We start from the raw sequence: 20,801 nt of genomic DNA on the forward strand, positions 1-20,801 counted from the left end.
TACAGGCAAAGCCCAGCCTCCCAGTGAGGCAGCTCAGCGACTCCCGGGTGCGGCTGAGCAGAATGGGTCTGGACCCTGCTCCTGCCACCACTGTTTAGCTTGGCTTCTTCTTGAAGGAGACTGGGGTCCTCTTCAGGGGGCAGGCAGCATAGTCTGTCATGGCCAGGCTAGGCATGTGCACACGCCAGAACTCACCGCAGGAGTTCTTCAGAGAGCTAAGGTTGCCCCCGGAGGTGAACTTGAGGCACTGGTGGCAGACGCAGGGGCAGAACGGACCACACAGTACTACACTGAGGACCTGGCCTCCTCTCCCCAAGTCTATGCGTTCAAGTAGAGCAGAACTAAGGTCTCTGCAACCCACACCGCCCCGCTAAATGTAAAGTCACCCTGCACGTGGGACTGGTCTCACCTCAGGGTGCTGAGACCCAGCCTGGACAGGCTCCAGGTACCCAGCCCTCCCTCTTGCTCATCTATGCTGGGCCTACCTTCGGAAGCTTTCGCATGTAGCTGTCTCTGGACATACTATCTCCTCCTAGCAGCATCTGCCTCTCTGAGGGCTCACCCGCTGCCAGGAATCGGGCAGGCAGGAACTTGCTGGCCTGCCTAAGCAGGAGCTGCAACACACAACTCCACTTTGGGCCGTGCTCACTGGGACAAGGAGGAGTGTGAGGTACGGGGCGTGGGGAGGTGACAGAAGAGAGCATCGTGTACAGACCGACAGACAGGACTCAGCAGACTTGGTGAAGGGACAAAGGAAAGTAAGAATGCAGACAGGGGGCCTGGAGAGATGGCTTAGTGGTTAAGGCGCTTGCCTGCAAAGTCTAAGGACCTAGGTTCAACTCCCCAGAACCCACATAAGCCAGACGCACAAGGTGACGCATGCACACAACGTGGTGCGCAATCTGGAATTCGACTGCAGTGCCTAGAGGCCCTAGTGCACCAATTCTCTCTCTCTCTCTCATGAAAAATAAAAATACATAAAAGAGAGGCTGGGTGTGGTGGTCTTTAGTCCCAACATTTGGGAGGCAGAGATAGGAAGACTGCCCTGAGTTCAAGGCCACCATGAGATGACATAGTGAATTCCATGTCAGCCTGGGCTAGAGCAAGACCCTACTTAAAATAACAAAAAATAAAAATAAATACATAAAAGAATGAAGGCAGGAATAAATGAAGTCAGTGGGGCATGGTAGCACATGCCTTTAATCCCAGCACCGGGGATGGATTGGGGTCAGCTTGAAGTTCCAGGTCAGCCTGGGCTAGAGTGAGACCCTGCCTTGAAATAAATAAATAAATAAATAAATAAATAAAAAAATAAATTTTTAATGAGAGGAAAGGCTGGAGAGATGGCTTAGTGGTTAAGGCCCTTGCCTATGAAGCCTAAGGATCCTGGTTTGATTCTCCAGTACCCACATAAAGCCAGATGCACAAGGTGGAGCAAGCATCTGGAGTTCCTCTGCAGTGGCTAAAGGCCCTGGCACACCCATTCTCTCCTGGCTCTCATTCATGGTACTGGCAGTAGATGGGAGCAGGGGGTAAGGATACTGGTTGGCAAAACAGCCACTTCCCTTGCAAGTGATCAGCTCCAAAGAAATTTACAAAAGGGGCCATGAAGGGGAGCCACAGATGAAGGCCTGATAACTGCCTCTAGTTTCAGGGTTCAATTCCATCCCTAGACAGGAGAGACCAAAAGGTTCTTTTGTCCCCAGTACCTGGGGTGATGGTTGCGTTGGTTCCACTGAGGGCTGGAGAACTGCTGGCTGTGAGGGCCCTGGGTGTGTGACAGGAACCGTTGTCGCTGCATTTGTCTGTGTGGGATGATCAAAGAAGGGAAATGAGTGGGCTCTACAGTGGCAACCCCACAGAGAAGACTACTTCTGTGCCTTCTTGACCAACCAGGATCAGGCCTAGGGCACAATGGTGCCTAACCCAATATTCAAGCCCTGCCCCCAGGGAGGGGCCCAAGTCACAGAACAAGCCACAGAAAACTTGAGAGACCTTTCATTCATGCCATCCCTACCCTTACCTCACCCCGGGTTCACATTCGGACTGTCTGTTTGAGGACTGCAACTTCTTAGAGCTGCTCTTTATTCTGTCATGTTGCTTGACCCCCCCCCCCACACACACACGCATGACCATAGAATTCAGAGAAAGGACATGCTCACCAACCTCTGAGAAGGGATTGAATTCAGCCAGGCCACCCTGAGAGGCATTGGTCAGCTGGGTCACAGAGGGATCCTGGGAAGGAAAAAAAAGGCATGAGACGCTGGCAAGAAGAGACAGCCCTGGCCAGTGGCCAGCAGGCAAACCCTGTGATACCCAGCCACAGGAAAGCTGATCACCTTCCCAACGAACAGGCAGCTCTGTACAAGTTTCTCACCCACCCTGCCGTATCACAGCCCAGATCCCTTCACCTTTTCTGGAAACAGGCAGCCCCACTGGCTTGCAACAAATTTGACTATCCAGAGGGGCGGGGGGGGGGGGGGGAGCTCCATGCTCTCAGCCCCCTACAGACTCAAAAGGGCTCACCTCCAGGGAGCTTTTCTTGTGAGGGGTGTGAGAGGGGTGGGGAAGGTAGAGACTTGTCACTTTACAACATTCCTGTTTCCCTCCTTTGTCCCTTCCTTTCCTCCTCCTCTTGTTTTCCTAGTGCTAGGATTGAACCCAGGGCCTTTTGCTTACTATGCAAGCATTCTACCACTTAAATTCCCAACTCTCTGCTTATTTCTGATTCTACAGAAAGCATTTCTTCCGCTTATTATTTTAGAGGACAGTTAAAGGTCCTGGGATCAGAACACGCTGCTGGCTGCCAGTGCTGATTTTATTAAATCAGGCACACTTGCTAGGAGAAAAGGAGGACACAGATGAAAAGCCAGGAACATCTTTTTTTTATTCTTTTCAAAAAATGTTCTCACAGCTGGGTGCGGTAGCACATGACTATAATCCCAGAACGCTTGAGGCTGAGGCAGGAGGATTAGGATCTTAAGAGTTTGAGGCCAGCCTGGGCTGCACATTAAGTTCTAGGACATATAAGAGCCTGTCTCAACAAACCAAACAAAACCAAGGTCAAGTCCTCAGAACACTGCCTTGTCCTGAATTTTCTCTTATTTATTTTTTCAAGGCAGGGTCTCACTCTAGCCCTGGCGGACCTACAACTCTATATAGCTCCAAAATGGCCTTGAATTCACTACAATCCTCCTAATACCTCAGCCTGCCAAATGCTGGGACTAAAGGCATGTACGCAGTTATCACCACCATCACACCCAGTTATTATTGTTTGTTTAAGAGAGAGAAAGAGGCAGATAGAGACAGACAAGAGAGAGAGAGAGAATGGGTGCACCACAGCCTGTAGCCACTGTAAACAAACTCTAGACTACAATTTATATGCCACTTTATGCATCTGGCTTACATGGGCACTGGGGAATGGATCCTGGGTCCTTTGGCTTTGTAGGCCAGTGACTTAACCACTAAGCCATCTCTCTAGCCCCCAGTTATTATTATTTTTTGTGTGTGTTTGTCTGTGTGCGGCAGATGCACCTGTGTCCTGTGTCCATGCCTGGAATGTCCAAAGGGGAATATTGTGTGACCCACTCCATGGCTCTCCTGCCCATTTTTTTTTTTTTTTTTTCCTTTTCTCAAGATAAAGTCTCCCTCTAGCCCAGGCTGACTTGGAATTCACATATAGTCTTAGGGTGGCCTAGAACTAATGGCAATCCTCCTACCTCTGCCTCATGGATGCTGGGATTAAAGGCATGCGCCACCACACCTGGCCACCCATTCTTACTTGAGCCAGAGCTGATCATGGAGCTTGCTGTCTGTGCTTGAGCTTGCTGGTTCTCTGCTCTCTGCTTCCCTCTGGGATTACAGATGTGCATGGCCACATCCAGCTGTTTGTGTAGGACTGGGGGTTCAAATTCAAGCCTTCTTAGGTCTCCTCAGATCCTCATGCTTGCAGAGGAAATGCTCTTAACCACTAAGTCATGTCTCTAGCCTGGAGCTTTCATCCCATTTTCATTTATTTATTTATATTTATTTTAGAGAGGGAGAGAGAGAGAGGGAGGGAGGGAGGGAGGATTGGCACACCAGGGCCTCAGCCATTACAGTCAAACTCCAGACGCTTGTGCCACCTAGTGGTCATGTGGGACCTTGCACTTGCCTCACCTTTGTAAGCCTGGCTTATGTGGGATCTGGAGAATTGCACATGGGTCCTTAGGCTTCAAAGGCAAGCGCCTCAATTGCTAAGCCATCTCTCCAGCCCTTCATCCCTTTTTCCACTGGCCCACCCTCCACTTCACCAGACACAGTGACCATATCTTTTCTGCTGGACTCTTACTTCTGCTCTGGTGGCTCCTACAAACTGACAAGGTTAGGTCTTGGAGGTCATCCAAAGCGGAGGGGATTAGTGCTGAGGTTATTTCCTGACTTAACCACTATCAGTCTTCTCCAAAACTAGCTGGCTGCCTGCAGGAAAGAACCGGCTAGGTATCTGTTCCTCTTTTGGAGCCAGAAGATACCCGCTAGTGTGGAGCTCAATCAGATCCACCAGCCAGGGAACTGGTTGCTGCAGTGTGCATCACCACAGGACCAAGGAACTGAGGGGTTGCTCTGGCAGTCTCAGGTGGTGGCACATACACACCTGGTCAAGCTGTACACATTTAACAGGCAACCTGTAGCCCATGGCAAGGTATCATTCCCATCACCAATGACAGCCAGGGAGCAGATTCTGGAAGTGGGATGGAGGGGGAGGGGTTGACTACCCTATCCACACTGATCCCTCTTCCTTGTGCTGAAGTCTTAAGGTATGGTCCTGGGACCTCCCAGGCTCAAACTAACAGATCCTGTCCCCCACTAGCAGGCTGGGACTGCGCTGCGTCAGGTGTATGTAAGATCTAGTCCATCCTTCAGGCGAGGGGTTTGAGGCAGAGCAGCAAGCACAGGGACTGTTTGGGAATAAAAGTCACACACTGTAGGGCGTGTTCTTTCTCTAGAAACACTGACTAAAGCTAAGGACCTATAGCACTGCAGTGGTCCAAGGAGACAGAGGCACCGTGCCTGGGGAAGAGGAACCTAAAACACTCTGTGATTCATGGGATGCTTCCCATCTAAGGGAACCCAGGCTGTCCCTGGAAGCTGTGGGTGGCTTTAAGAAAGGTTGCGAGCAGGTGACAGAAAGGATGGAAGGGGGACACTGAGGGAAGAAGGGACAATTTACTGATTGTCTATCACACAATGACGCTACTATGAAGTTCTAGTTACCCCCAGAACAGGCCACTGTGTTAAGTCGTAAGAAAGGAAGGTCAGACCATCCTGTCTCCAGCTGGTTCTATGAGAAACTTATGCTTACACTGCCCGAAGGAATCCACTATCTATAGCCATGTGCCATCCCCTCCGCCCCCCAAGACAGTCTCTGAGCAACCCAGGCTGGCTTTGAACATACAAACTTTCTGCCCTGGCCTTGCCAGAGATGGGATTATAGGCATGTGCAACTGTACCCAACTCTATATGTCTAGAATGTACTCATATTTAATCCTGGTAAGATTTAAGAAAAGCCACTCCAGTCAACTTATGTGTTCAGTGACTCTGCTGAGAAGTCCTAGCTAGGAAAGCCACAAACTTCCTTATAACCCTCACCACAGTCCTATGAGACTATGAGAGATGGGCATTCTGGAAACTGCTGGAAAAGCGGAAGCTCAGAGGGGGCCAGTAGCTCATCTAAGATCTCAGGACTAGTAGCTAAGCCAGATCCTGAGCCCTTGTCTGTCTCCAGGGCCATGAGACACTAAAACAGGAGAGAGCAAGGTTCCCCAAGCCCCATCCAGTGCAAGGTACTGACAAGCACTTCTACTTGCTTCTTTACAGGACTTCAAAGAGCTGGTTGTTGAGGAACATCTTTGATTAGTAAACATGCAGGGACTCCTTCAAGTAAGGACCACAGTGACCAGCCTGGAGATGACCATGAACTTTCACTATAAGTTACAAACACGAAGTCACCAGCATTAACCCTTTCCACTCATCAGTATCAACTGGCTGTTTGTTTGTTTGTTTGTTTGTTTGTTTGTTTGTTTGTTTGTTTTTCGAGGTAGGGTCTCACTCTAGCTCAGGCTGACCTGGAATTCACTGTGGAGTCTCAGGGTGGCCTCGAACTCACAGCAATCCTTCTGCTTCTGCCTCCTGACTGCTGGGATTAAAGGTATACACCACCACCCCAGTTCAACTGGCTCTTAAATGGGTCAAGTAGTTATTTAAAAGGATAGTGAGGTCTAAGTTTCACCTACAAAGGAAAAGTAACCTAAAACTCCCTCGGCTGCTCAGGCTAGCTAATGCCCCTTACTGAATTTATAACAAGGAAAAAACTCCTAAATGCAGCTCTTTTCATTCAGAGAAGTCACAATGTAAGTAACACACCAAGAGGCCCAGGACATAGCTCCTGTAGTTCCTACAGTCCTCAGTAGCTGAGATAAGGGGACACATCCCAAGGGGGTGCTGGGTGAACTGCAGTGTGATGACAAGAGGAGAGATACCTCCAAGGGAAGAAAGCAATAAAGGTCCAGGCAGCGAGGTCCCAGCAGGGCAGAGGAGCATTTCCATTCAGCTAGGGTGGAGGCCCTGGGGAAGGAAGCAGGACGCTGTTCTGAGGGGCTATGGAACGTACTCATCTTCACTGATTCCGGAAGGAAATCTCTTTCCATGTGTTTTATGGGGGTATTTGGGGAGCAGGGGGCTATTTTGAGTTAGAGTCTCACTCTAGTCCAGGCTGAGCTGGAGCTCTGAGGCTCCAGGCTGGCTTCAAATTCATAGCAATCCTCCTACCTCTGCCTCCGAGGTGTGGGGACTAACGTGTTTTATAGGTCTTGACTGAGCCTAGGCCTGAGATATTAAGCTCCACTCCCAAGTTCTAAACGTGAGGCTGATTTCAGGCTCCAAACAAGCACATTAAATATCTTGGGTCGAGGGCTGGAGAGATGTCTTAGTGGTTAAGCACTTGCCTGTGAAGCCTAAGGACCCTGGTTCGAGGCTCGATTCCCCAGGACCCACGTTAGCCAGATGCACAAGGGGGCGCACGTGTCTGGAGTTCGTTTGCAGTGGCTGGAGGCCCTGGAGCGCCCATTCTCTCTCTCCCTCCCTATCTGCCTCTTTCTCTCTTTGTCTGTCACTGTCAAAATAAATAAATAAAAATTTAAAAAAATAAATATCTTGGGTCAAATAAAGAAATGTTTTTTTAAATTATTTTTATTTTTAATTTTTTTTTTTTTTTTTTTTTGGTTTTTCAAGGTAGGGTCTCACTCTGGTTCAGGCTGACCTGGAATTAACTCTGTCATCTCAGGGTGGCCTTGAACTCATAGCAATCCCCCTACCTCTGCCTCCTGAGTGCTGGGATTAAAGGCGTGTGCCACCACGCCCGGCTCAAATTATTTCTATTTTTAACGGGGGGGAGGGGGGGAAGGGGGGGGATGGGGGACTGGTGTGCCAGGGCCTCCAGCCACTGCAATCGAACTACAGATGTGTGCCCTAGCCCAGGCTGACCTGGAATTCACTATGTAGTCTCAGGGTGGCCTCGAACTCACAGCAATCCTCCTACCTCTGCCTCTTGAGTGCTGGGATTAAAGGCGTGCAGCACCACCGCAGGCTTGGGTTTTTTGTTTTGCTTTGCTTTGTTTTGTTTTGTTTTGAGACAGTCTCACTCTAGCCCAGGCTGACCTGTAACTCACTCTGTAGCCCAGCTAGTCTTGAACTCAGCAATCCTCCTACCTCAGCCTACCCAATGGTAGGGTTACAAATGAGCCTTATTTCCCCCCAGTGGAGGATCAAACCCAGGGCCTTGTGCTTGCTAGGCAAATGCTCATCCTCTGAGCTAACCCCAACCTCTTTTTATCAAACATGCATTTTAAAAATATATTTTTTAATTTTTTATTTATTTGAGAACGACAGACACACACACACACACAGAGAGAGAGAGAGAGAGAGAGAGAGAGAGAGAGAATGGGTGCGCCAGGGCCTCCAGCCACTGCAAACGAATTCCAGATGCGTGTGTCTCCTTGTACATCTGGCTAACATGGGTCCTGGGGAATCAAGCCTCAAACAGGGGTCCTTAGGCTTCACAGGCAAGTGCTTAACCGCTAAGCCATCTCTCCAGCCCATTAAACATGTATTTTTAAATTTTTATTTATTTGAGAGAGAGAATAGGATGCCAGAGCCTCCAGCCGCTGCAAATGAATTCCAGACACATGCGCCCCCTTGTGTATCTGGCTTAGGTGGGTCCTGGGGAATCCAACCTGGGTCCTTTGGCTTTGTAGGCAAGTGCCTTAACAACTAAGCCATGTCTCTAGCTTTTTATTATTATTATTATTATTATTATTATTATTATTATTATTTTGGATTTATTTTTTGAGGTAGGGTCTCACTCTAGCCCAGGCTGACCTAGAATTCACTATGGAGTCTCAGGGTGGCTTCAAACTCACAGTGATCCTCCTACCTCTGCCTCTCGAGTGCTGGGATTAAAGGCCTGCGCCACCACGCCCGGCTTTTTTTTTTTTTTTTTAAAGACTGAATCAGATAGTGAATTCCTGGTCAGCATGAGCTGCAGTGAAACCCTACCTCAACAACAACAACAAAGACTGAGTCTCCTGCACTCAGGTTGATCTCAAATTTGGTATGTAGCTGAAGATGACCAGGAACTTCTGATCCTCTTGTCTCTACTCCCCAAGGGCTGGGATTACTGGCTTGCACCACCAAAGTCATCCTGAGAGAAGGTTAGGGAGGCTTGTGGAGGTGGGTACACAGAGAGAGAGGATGCAGTCTGACGAGAGCCAGAGCAGAGAAGCTTGGACATGACCTCACCAGCAGAGGACGCAGCTGCAGAAGTGCAGGCAGGTCACTCCATGACCGCGCTGGTCCCAGTGATTAGCAGGTAACACACAGAAAGGACAGTGAACGTCAGGGACTTGACTGTTGATATGGGCAACAGGACTAAGCTGATGGATGGCAGCTTGGGAAGGAGGAGGAAGAGCCTTCAGAAACCTTCTAGGGTCAGTGTCACAGGCTCGGCAACTTTGGGGTAGTCGGGAATGAAAAGTCTGCAGGGTGGGGCTGGAGAGATGGCCTAGTGGTTAAGCGCTTGCCTGTGAAACCTATGGACCCCGGTTCAAGGCTCCTTTCCCCAGGACCAATGTTAGCCAGATGAACAAGGGGGGCGCGCACACATCTGGTGTTCATTTGCAGTGGCTGGAGGCCCTGGTGTGCCCATTCTCCCTATTTCTCTCTATGTGCCTCTTTCTCTGTCTGTTGCTGTCAAATAAATAAATAAAAATTTATTAAAAAGAAAAGAAGAAGAAGAAAGAAAGGGAGGCTAGTCTGCAGGGCAGGGACTGGAGAGGACAGGAGGGGTTCAGTGGGGCTGGCCCCCGTGACTGGTACAAGTGCTGCCATCACAGGAGAGGTGATGCCCCGCCGGGAGGGAAGCAGGTTTTTCAGGCTGGGTGTGGCAGGTGTGGGAGGGTCAGAGCAGACTTCATCAGACCAGATCTCTGTCCCTACATCTGGCTACAATGTCTGGAGAGGTGAGGCTGAGGACTGGGGACACTGGTTAGAAGCTCAAGAGAGAGCTGAGAACTAGAGATCTAGATCAAGCTGTGTGTGGACACTCTTCTGAGAGCACTGAGGCGAATGTCAAAGTGAGCACAAGGTCAAGGAGAGCACTCTGAAGTCCTACTAAGTGGAGGAGACAAGAAGTGAAAACGGGCCCAGGCCCAGAAAGCCAAGCGCCACATGTTCTCTCTCATATGTGGATCCCAGCTACATAAGATTGGGCTTCTGCCTGAGAAGGAAAATCCTTGGTAGCAGAGGCCAGTAAGTTAAAAAGGAGACATAAAGGGAAGAGAAAGGAAGGGAGGAGGATACTTAATAGGTTGATATTGTATATATGTAAGTACAATGATTGTGATGGGGAGGTAATATGATGGAGAATGGAATTTCAAAGGGGAGAGTGTGGGGGTGGGGAGGGAGGGGATTACCATGGGATTTTTTTTATAATCATGGAAAATGTTAATAAAAATTTAAAAATTAAAAATTAAAAAAAAAGAAAATAAATAAAATAAAGTTAAGAAAATTAAAAAAAAAAGAAGTGAAAACGGGGGGGGGGTAGGGGGCTGGCGTGATGGCTCAGCGGTTTAGGTGCTTGCCTGCAAAGCCTGAAGACCTGGGTTTGGTTCCCCAGTACCTTCAGAAAGCCAGATGAAGGGCTGGAGAGATGGCTTAGCGGTTAAGGCATTTGCCTGCAAAGCCAAAGGATCCCGGTTCGACTCTCTAGGACCCATGTAAGCCAGCTGCACAAGGGGGCACATGCATCTGGAGTTCGTTTGCAGTGACTGGAGGCCCTGGTGCATCCATCCCCTCTCTCTCTCCCCCCTCCCTTCTTCCCCCTTTCTCTCTTTCTCTCTCAAATAAATAAAATATATTTGAAAAAATAAAAGAAAGCCAAGTGCACAAAGTGGCACATCTAGAGTTCATTTGCAGCAGCTGGAGGCCTTGGCATGCCCATTCTCTGTCTCTCCCTCTCTCTCTGCTTGCAAGTAAATAATTAAAAATACTTAAAATCTGTAGAGAAATACATATGTATAAAGAAAAAACAGGCTGAGTGGGGCATGGTGGCGCACACCTTTAATTCCAATACTTAGGTAGAGGTAGGAGAATCGCAGTGAGTTTGAGGCCACCCTGGGATTACAGAGTCCAGGCTAGCCTGGACTAGAGTGAGACCCTACCACAAAAGTCAAAACAAAACAGGCTGAGAGAGGCAGGGTATCATCTAGAGAGACCTCTGAGAGGGATGGGCAGGCAAGAGAGCAGTGGAGCGGGTCAGGGTGGTGTTCATGTGTAACCCAGCCCTGAGCAGAGGTAGGAGAATCGGGAGGTTCTGGGTTTATCTCCAGCTACATATCAAGTTCTAGGCAGTCTGGCTACGTAAGATCTTGTCTCAAAAGAAAAAGAAACCAGAAAGAAAGACAGGGTGAAAAAGAGATAAGAGATTGCAAGATCTACGAGTGAGGAAGTGTGCCTGGGGCTGTAGGGGTGACAGAGGAGACAGCATGCAGGAGTCACTTTGAGGTCTTGCTGTCACTTTCTTCCCATGTGTCGGGCTCACTGCGCCCAGCTCAGACAGCTTCCAGTGCAGGGCTCTGCCCCTCCTCCCCAGACCCCTCACAACCCTCTGCACCCCCTCCCACCCGTGCTGTGCTGCCCTTGCCCCTGCCAGGCCAGGCCACACCTTAAGTGCACAAGCTCTCTTCTCAGAATGAATCTGTCCTCGTTAAATATTACCATCCTCTGAACAGAGTATAAATCTATGGGTAGTGACGCCAACAAAAATGTAACAGAAGTGCAGAGTCCAACTCAACTGAGTCCCCAGGTTTTTGGTTTTTTGGTTTTCTTCGAGGTAGGGTCTCATTCTAGGGCAGGCGAACCCAGAACTCACTCTGTAGTCCCAGGCTGGCCTTGAATTCACGGCGATCCTCCTGGCCCTGCCTCCCGAGAGCTGGGATTAAAGGCGTACAATACCATGCATGGCTTCCTAGCCAAGTTCTAACATCCAGCCTGGCTCCAGGTGCCAGGCATAAAGGCAGGGTAGCTATCTATAGTCAGCATTAAGTTTTGAGACTCTTGCCATTTATAAATCTCTTTCTTCCCCTATTTTTTTTGGGGGGGAGGGGTCGAGGTAGGGTCTCACTCTAGCCCAGGCTGTCCTGGAACTCACTATGTAGTCTCAAGGTAGCCCTGAACTTACGGTGATCCTCCCACCTCTGCCTCCCGAGTGCCTACCACGCCCAACTTTTCCTGTTTGTTAAAATTTTTAATTTTTTTTTTATTTTTTGTATGTTAGAGACAGAGAGAGAGAGAGAGAGAGAGAGAGAGAGAGAGAGTCAGAATGGGCACACCAGGACCTCTAGCAACTGCCAGCTCCAGAAACATGCACCACCTTGTGCATCCGGCTTATGTGGGTCCTTCTTTAGGCTTCACATTCAAGCTCCTGTTAAGGTTACTTTAAGCCATCTCTCCAGCAGGTGATCTTTTTTATTTTATTTATTTATTAGAAACAGAGGGAGACATAGAATGGGCATGCCACGGCCTATAGCCACTGCAAATGAACTCCACCAGATGCCACCATTGAGCATCTGGCTTACGTGGGACCTGGAGAATTGAACCTCGGTCCTTAGGTTTCACAGGCAAGCATCTTAACTGCTAAGCCATCTCTCCAGTCCCCCCCCCCATTAAAAAATGTTTTTGTTTGTTTGTTTTGAGGAAGGACCTCACTCTAACCCAGGCTGACCTGGAATTCACTATGTAGCCTCAAGGTGGCCTCGAACTTGAGTGAGTGATCGTCCTACCTCTGCCTTCCAAGTGCTGTGACTAAAAGCTACCATGCCTGGCCTCCAACCCCCATTTTTAAATTTCTTGATACGATGCTTCCTGTTCCATAAAATGTTCTTCCAGGTCCATCTAGTGGTTATGAGAATCCCCAAGGTCATCGTCAAGCTAGAAGCACAGACCCTCTGTAGGAGGCAGAAAATTCCCCAGTGCCTACATAGGGAACTTCAGGTAAAGTTCTTCATACACAAATCATGTTTCTGCCATCACTTCCGCCTCACACAGCAGAGAAATGTTTCAAATCCTCGGGAAGCAGCCACAGTGCTGAGATTATCTTTAAACTGCTAGGAGGCAATGTGTGAAAGTGTGATTGTGTGACTTGGCAACACGGAACCCTGAAAGACTTCCTCTGTTCAGCACCACCACTCCTTCCACGCCCCCTCATGGGACCAGTGCTCTGGGCTAATCTGGCAGACGAAAGCAGCCCTGGCATTTGCCTGGGTGGTCTGATTTTCAGTAGGCTGCTAAAAAATAAAATAAAATAAAAATGTACACTGCTTCGCTTTAGCTTTCCACCCCTGCACCACTTCACAAGACTTAGTGAGAAACTTCTGGAATCATTCCAAAGCAAGGACCCAAACTTCCAGGGGGGAAAGAGCAGATGTGCCACAGTTAACAGAGGGACCTGGGCGTGCCAGTGGAGGTTGAGAAATCGCTAACGCTTGGAGTTCAGTTTCCTGCTTCCTCTAGTTTGTAAGCCTCTGTCACACTCTTGTGACTTAACTTTTCATTTAAAGTTCTTACTTTGCAGGAAGTTTTCTAATAATCTCAACTATACCTGTGTGCAAGGAAGGAGTCAAGCAAGCAGCCGACCATACTGTGCAGCAGGGGTGGGAATCAGGGCTTCACAAAGAACTTGGATGAGGAAGTCAACTTAAAAGCAGGGGTTGGAGAGATGGCTTAGTGGTTAAGACGGTTGCCAGCAAAGCCAAAGGACCCAGGTTCAATTCCCCACATGCCAGATGCACAGGGTGGTGCATGTGTCTGGAGTTCATTTGCAGTGATTGAAGGCCCTGGCATGCCCATTCTCTCTATCTGCCTCCTCTTATCTCCCTGTCTCTCTCAAATAATAATAATAATAATAATAATAATAATAATAATAATAATAAACTTTTAAAAAGATGCCCTGGGAGTTTCACTAGCTTTTGTCAAAGTGAACAGAGTCAGGGCTCCACTGTTGAGCAACTCTTGAGAAGTGGTGGGTCAAGTGAAGTTGAACAGATATCACTGTAGGAGTTCTTGGAGCACTTCTTTTTTATTGTTTGGTTTTGTTTGTTTTTCAAGGTAGGGTCTCACTTAGCCCAGGCTGACCTGGAATTCACTATGTACTTTCAGGGTGGCCTTGAACTCTTGAAGATCCTCCAACCTCTGCCTCCCAAGTGCTGGGATTACAGGTGTGTGCCACCACGCCCAACAATAAAAATGGATATATAAAGGAAAAAAAAATTTTTTAAGGAGCTGGAGAGATGGCTTAGCAATGTAGGCATTTGCCTGCAAAGCCAAAGGATATTGGTTCAATTCCCCAGGACCCACATAAGCCAGATGCACAAGGGGGCACATGTATCTGGAGTTTGTTTGCAGTATCTGGAAGCCTTGGTGTGCCCATTCTCTCTCTCTCTCCCTCCCTCCCTCTTTTTTTTCCTCTAATAAAATAAATAAATAAATAAATAAATAAAAATATATTTTTTAAAAAAAAGAGAGGGGGCTGGAGAGATGGATTAGCAGTTAAGGCACTTGCCAGCAACACCAAAGGACCCAGGTTCAATTCCCCAGTGCCCTGGTAAAGCCAAATACACAAGGTGGCACATGCATGTGGAGTTTGTTTGCAGTAGCTAGAGGCCCTGATGTGCCATTCTCTCTCACTCAAATAAATAAATACATATTAAAAAACAGAGAGAGAAGCCGGGTGTGGTGGTGCACGGCTTTAATCCCAGCACTCGAGAGGCAGAGGTAGGAGGATTGCCATGAGTTCAAGGCCACCCTGAGACTCCATAGTGAATTCCAGATCAGCCTGGGCTAGAGTGAGACCCTGCATCGAAAATCCAAGAGACAGAGAGAGACAGACTGTACGCCTTAAATGTGGCCAGTCAGGCCAAATGAGCCAATGGGTGCAATAGGGGCATGTCTGTTATGGGAGAAACCAATTACTCTCTAAGTGGACTGGAGGCCCTCTCCACAGGAGCGAATACATGCCTCATACTGAAAACTGTGATGGGGGAAGTCATGAGCCCTAGGGGTGTAATGCTTGCAGGTGTCTGGCTAAATGTTTATACTATGCTCACCAAACTGCCTGGTAAGCACTTCTCTTATTGTTCATACCCATATGTTAATATTACTCTCACTTCTGGTTAGAGAAGCTTCTTTTTTTAGATGGTAGTGACCTTGGGATGTCTCAGATGGCACCGCAGTGCTGAGAAAAAGTGACAGAGGAGTGCTCAGCACTGAAACATCTCTATCACAACTTCCAAGGCTCAGGGTCCGTTGCGTTAGAAGTGCCAGAAAGAATGTAAGAGCCAAAGGAAGGGGACCACTTCTTACAATGCACACTCTTCCAGACACAAAATAGACTGGATACCCATGACCTCACAGTTCCTGATACTACCAGTATAGTAAGAGGAAAAGATGATGACATCAAAATAAAAAAGGCACTAATTGAGAGAGGGAGGGAATGTGATGGAAAGTGGAGTTATGAAGGGGAAAATGGGGGGAGAATTACCATGGTTATTGTCTATAATTATGGAAGTTGTCAATAAAATAAATAGATAAGGGCTGGAGGGATGGCTTAGTGGTTAAGGCACTTGCCTGAAAAGCCAAAGGACCAAGGTTCGATTCCCCAGGACTCACATTAGCCAGATGCACAAGGGGGTACATGCGTCTGGAGTTCGTTTGCAGTGGCTGGAGGCCCTGGTGTGCCCATCCTCTCTCTCTCTATCTCTATCTCTTTCTCCCTCTTTCTCTGTCAAATAAATAAAAATAAAATATTTTAAAAATATATATTTAAAAAAATAAATAGATAAATTTATCTGGGCAAGGTGGCACACACCTTTAAACCCAGCACTTGGAAGGCAGAGGTAGGAGAATCACCGTGAGTTCAAGGCCAACCTTGACTACATAGTACATAGTAAATTCTAGGTCAGCCTGGACTACAGTGATACCCTACCTCAAAAAACTAAAATAAAATATTAATTTTTAAAAACTTAAATTTTTAAAAAGAAAGGGGGCTGGAGAAATGGTTTAGTGGTTAAAGTACTTGTCTTCAAAGCCAAAGGACCCAGGTTCCATTCCTCAGTACCCACATAAGCCAGATGCACAAGGTGGCGTATATGGAGGCCCTGGCATGCTCATTCTCCCCCTACCCCCACCTCTTTCTCTCAAATAATAAATTTTAAAAACTCTGAAAGAGAGAGAGAAAGTGAGAAAGAATGGGTATGCCAGGGCCTCATGTCACTGCAAATGAGCTCCAAATGTATGTACCACTTTGTGAGTCTGGCTTTATGTGGGGAATTGAATCCAGAATGGTAGACTGTGTGAACAAGTACCTGAACCACTGAACCATTGCAGTGGTTTGATTCAGGTGTTCTGGATGCCAGGTTCCCCAGCTGATGCAATTGGAAATTAAAGCATCCTAGAGGCAGTGTACTGTTGAGGGTGGGCTCATGGGTGTTATAGCCAGTTTCCCCACACCAGGGTTTGGCACACTTGTCTGTTCCTTTTGTCCACCTTATGTGGGCAAGGGGGTGATGTCCACCCTCTGCTCATGCCATCGTTTTCCCCTGCCATTGTGGGGCTTCCCCTCAAGCCTGAAAGCCAAAATAAACCTCTTTTTCCCACAAGCTGCTCTTGGTTGGGTGATTTCTTTTCTTTTTCTTTTTCTTTTTTTTTTTTTTTTTTTTTTGAGGTAGAGACTCGCTCTAGCCCATCTAGCCCAGGCTGGACCTGGAATTCACTATGTAGTCTCAGGGTGGCCTTGAATTCAAAGTAATCCTCCTACCTCTGCCTCCAGAGTGCTGGGATTAAAGGTGTGTGCCACCACGCCCAGCTTTGGTTGGGTGATTTCTAGCAGCAATGCGAACCTGACTGCAACAGCCATCTCTCCAGCACAAAACACATATTGCTTCAAAGCACTGTCTAAAAACTTGCTATAAGGGTCTAGGGATGTATCCCAGGGGTACAGCACTTACTTAGCATACATGAGACCCTAGGTTCAATCCCCAGCAACAAAACAAAAAAACAACAGTAAAATCGTCATTATTCTCTCCCTGCACACATGGGGAGGAGGGCAGGAGGTAGGGAAAGAACTTTAGGGAATGCCAGCACTTTCATTTCAAGAATGACAAGGACAGCCGGGCGTGGTGGTGCACGCCTTTAATCCCAGCACTCGGGAGGCAGAGGTAGGAGGATTGCCGTGAGTTCAAGGCCACCCTGAGACTCCATAGTGAATTCCAGGTCAGCCTGGGCTGGAGTAAGACCCTACCTGGAAAAACCAAAAAATTTAAAAAATTTAAAAAAAAAAGAATGACAAGGACAGCCTGGTATATACCCAGGATGCAGAGGCAAGAGGATTACTGCAAGCCTGAGGCCAGTCAGGGCTTCAAAGAAAGATTCTGTCTCAAACACAAAACATGATGACCAGGGTGACAATGTACATTCTTTCCTAAGCTGGCCTAAAATAACCCCAAGGCCTTTTAACACAAATGTCTGACATTGCAAAGTGTTTAAAAGAGCACTGTCGGGGGAATGAGATCCAGGTCTGATCTAATTCCGGCATGCCCCATCCTCACTAAGATCTTGGCTTCCTTATCATTGAACTGAAAATGTTAGAAGAGATATTCTAAGAATGTTCCCAGTTCTAACAGTCAGCCACAGACTGAACACTAAGTATATTTTTGCAATGTACCATTATATGATGTGACAAAAAAAAAAAAGAGACTGTTCTCAAGACTGACTAGGTGTGACCGTTTCTGAGTCTACCACCTCCCCACCTGCTCCCTCCTGAGCTCTATGCCAACACCCTGAGTAAATGAGGCTGGGTTCACACCCGGTCACCAAGAACTACACCCTCCCCGTGTCTCAGCCCTGGCAGTCAAGGAAGCAGACACTTCTATCCTAAGGGAAGGGAGGGCAGCTCTGACCAGGAGGAGCGCGGGAGTGTCCGCTCCCTCCACAGTTGGGTGCCAACTATGACGATTCAACCCAGGATGAGGGGGAGCATATCACAGTCAGCCAGCCCTCTTCTTTCCACACAGGATTCCCCACCAGATGTTGCTGGTTTACGGGCCAACAGTTGCTTCCTGTCCCATATCCTGGGGCTGCCTGACGGACGGACTGTCTTCCTTAAATGCAGAAGTTACTTCTCCCACACTTTGCACAATCATTTCTGGGGCAGGAGATGTATTTTAAGACTTCTGTAGGGCTATTAAGGCAGATTCTGTCCACCACTAGGACTGAAGAAAAGCTCACTGATGTCAGCAGAAATTGTGTTAGATTCTGACAGAACAAAACCCACCAAATACTGTCACATACCACACACTCCAAAGTCCACCAGATTCTTGCTAAGGCCCAAATCCAAGTATTAGAGAACAGTATTGTAATTAATCAAAAGTCTTACCAGAACACATTAAACGGGAAAAAACTGCAAATGCTCTTTCCTCACTCAATTAAATAGAGATGACTGTTTGTTTGTCTTACATAAGAGACAAGGTCCTTGCAAAGACTCTGTCAAGAAACATTAAGCCACAAGAGGAATGCTCAGAATTCCCCAGTGTCACAAGGAACGAGGACCCACTGGCTAAGTCACCTTGAAACCAAGAAAGAAGTTTAAAATTTCTACTCTCGGCTAGGTTGGGCATGTAAGCCTACGTTTGTAATCCCAGTACTCAGGAGGCAGAGGAAGTTCACGGCAATGGTGAGACACATAGGGAGTTCAAGGCTAGTCTGAGTTACACAGAGAGAGCCTGTCTCAAATAAACCAAGGGCTGGGTATGTAGCTCAGTGCCACTCTGAAATGTGTAGTGTCTTCCTAGCATGTGCAGGGTCCTGGGTTCGATCCCTACTACTACTAAATAACAATTTCCACTCTCTTGACTGTACATACTTTCTTTTAGTTCAAGTCCCCTTTGCCTTTGCTCTGACCCTTGACTGGATTCAGGGTGGGAAAGCTTATGCTGTGTGTGTGTTGGGGAGAGAGAGGCTGTCCCTTGGAGGACTTCCCCAACACTTGCAAGAAACTCTGAAGCTGTGGATGACCAAACAAAAGTATCAGCAGGAGCAGGGCGTGGTGGCACATGTCTTTAATCCCAGCACTCAGGAGGCAGAGGTAGGAGGAGCACCATGAGTTCAAGGCCACCCCGAGACTGCATAGTGAATTCCGGGTCAGCCTGAGCTAGAGTGAAACCTTACCTCAAAAACAACAACAACAACAAAGTACCAGCAGGACAAGTTAATGTGCTTGGTGACATCCTGACTGAGGAGAAACAGCTGGTTAATAAATCACCAGTCAGCACAAGCACGCTTCCCTCAAACGAGTTTTTGAGCAGTCATGAAAGAAGAGATGCAGATTTCTTGGCGCAAACAGGAGTTCCAGCCCTTCGCCATAAAAAAAAAAAAAAGTGGAGAGGGGAGCTGGGGAGATGGCTCAGCAGTTAAAGGTGCTTTGCTTGCAAAGCCTGCAGGCCTGGATTCAATTTCCCCAGTACCCATGTAAGGTCAGATGTACAAAGTGGCGGGTGTGTCTGGTGTTTGTTCGCAATGACAAGAGGCCCTGGTGTGCCCATATTCCCTGTCTCTGCCTATCTCCTCCCACCCTCTCTCAAATGAAAATATTAAAAAAAAATACTGAGCCGGGCGTTGTGGCGCACGCCTTTAATCCCAGCACTCGGGAGGCAGAGGTAGGAGGATCTCCGAGAGTTCGAGGCCACCCTGAGACTACATAGTGAATTCCAGGTCAGCCTGAGCCAGAATGAGACCCTACCTCGAAAAACAAAACAAAACAACAAAAGAAAAATACTTCCTGTGTTTCCTTTCTCTCAGAGACAGGAAAGTTTTGGCTTTGAGTCAGAAGATTTGTTTCTTCTTCCCTGTTCCAAAGGTCGGGCCAGCTAACAGGTCACTGCATCTCAACAACCAGGCCACCCCCAGGTAGATCATTCCTTGGGCTTCAAGAGATGCCTCTCCTCCTCCCAACCTGGGCTCTCCTATCTGGCCTCCAGGCGGGCATAGTAGCAAATGCCTTTAATCCCAGCACTCGGGAGTTACAGGTAGGAAGGATCGCCCTGAGTTCGAGACCAGCCTGGCATATAGGCACACAGACATAGTGAATTCCAGGTCAGCCTGGGCTAGAGTGAGACCCTACCTCGAAAAAACAAAAAATAAAAATAAAAACCGCCCCAGACGACACTCATGACCGAGGTGCAGAATTCTGATACAGGCCATTTTCAGCTTGGGCTATGGCCTTACCCTCTTACCATGGTTCTTTTTCTACTAAACCTCAGGGACTTTCCTATCGTTTACATGCTAGTCTCCCTGCTGCCGGTGGTGGAGGGCTGCTGGGCTGTGGACACATTTCTCCATCCCACCAGACTTCGACTTCCTCATTATGTTTGTGTCGGCCTCTCTCAAGATGACAAGACAGGTGTCTTCCCAGAAACGTGACACTCACATTTCGCCTCCCTTCCAGACGCTAGGGGCCCTCCAAGAGTCCGAGGGTGACTTGTCCCCTTACCCAGCAATACCCAAAGGGGGCCACACCGCAAGGTGCTTTAAGACCCCACTTCTTCCCAGGCTCCAGCACCCCGCCCCCCTGGCCGCGGTGCCACCTGTTGCTAGTCCCGCCCCCTCCGCACTATGATAGGCCCGCCTTCACATCCCGCGCTTCTCCATTGGGCAGACAGTCTGTCCCTCCTACGCCACGTCTCCCGGCTCTGGCGAAAGAGGCTCGGGCCTCGGCCCGTGGCCCTAAAGAGATCTGCGGAGTAGCTGGGGAGGGTCTACCTGGAAGGGGTTTACATCCACTGGGTCCGCGAAGGGGTTAGCATCGAAGGCCGACATGATGATCGGGGGCCGGCCGGCGAGCTCCGCGAGCGCTGCTGCCTTCGGACGCCCAGACCCAGCGGCGCTCGGCGCGGACCCTCCACTTCCGGGAGCGAAGCAGCCGTTCTGGCGCAGGCGCAGCACCCTCCGAGGAGGCGTGGCGCTGTGACGTCACAGAGGCCCGCTCCGCCCCCCGCCCAGCCCGCGGGAGGGCAGCTGGTGGGCGTTCTGTTTCCATCCACTGTTTTGTTTATGTTTTAAGTTGTTATTCGAGTGCTGCGGATGGAACCCAGGACCTCACAATAGCTGGGCTACTGGGCTCCTTTCCATCCACTTACCTCTGGGAGTCTCAGGAGCAC

At 48.5% G+C, this 20,801-nt stretch overlaps 1 protein-coding gene across 2 annotated transcripts in view; it reads right to left on the minus strand.

Annotated features, from left to right (window-relative positions):
* Scamp2 (secretory carrier membrane protein 2) overlaps window positions 1–20,547 on the minus strand; it is a 32,855-nt gene extending 12,308 nt beyond the window's left edge. Inside the window, exons 1-4 of one of the 2 annotated variants that reach the window (XM_045160190.1) lie at window positions 20,404–20,547; window positions 2,167–2,235; window positions 1,710–1,805; window positions 486–614 (exon numbers count right to left, since the gene is read on the minus strand). In XM_045160190.1, the coding sequence (XP_045016125.1) occupies window positions 486–614; window positions 1,710–1,805; window positions 2,167–2,235; window positions 20,404–20,460 (351 nt within the window). In that variant the 5' untranslated portion in view covers window positions 20,461–20,547. The remainder of the gene's footprint in view (window positions 1–485; window positions 615–1,709; window positions 1,806–2,166; window positions 2,236–20,403) is intronic. The other variant, XM_004672841.2, reaches the window with a different exon arrangement.
* Between the last annotated feature and the right edge of the window lie 254 nt (window positions 20,548–20,801).

This window comes from Jaculus jaculus, chromosome 10 (genome assembly GCF_020740685.1).
Source record: "Jaculus jaculus isolate mJacJac1 chromosome 10, mJacJac1.mat.Y.cur, whole genome shotgun sequence".
Taxonomy (NCBI): domain Eukaryota; kingdom Metazoa; phylum Chordata; class Mammalia; order Rodentia; family Dipodidae; genus Jaculus; species Jaculus jaculus.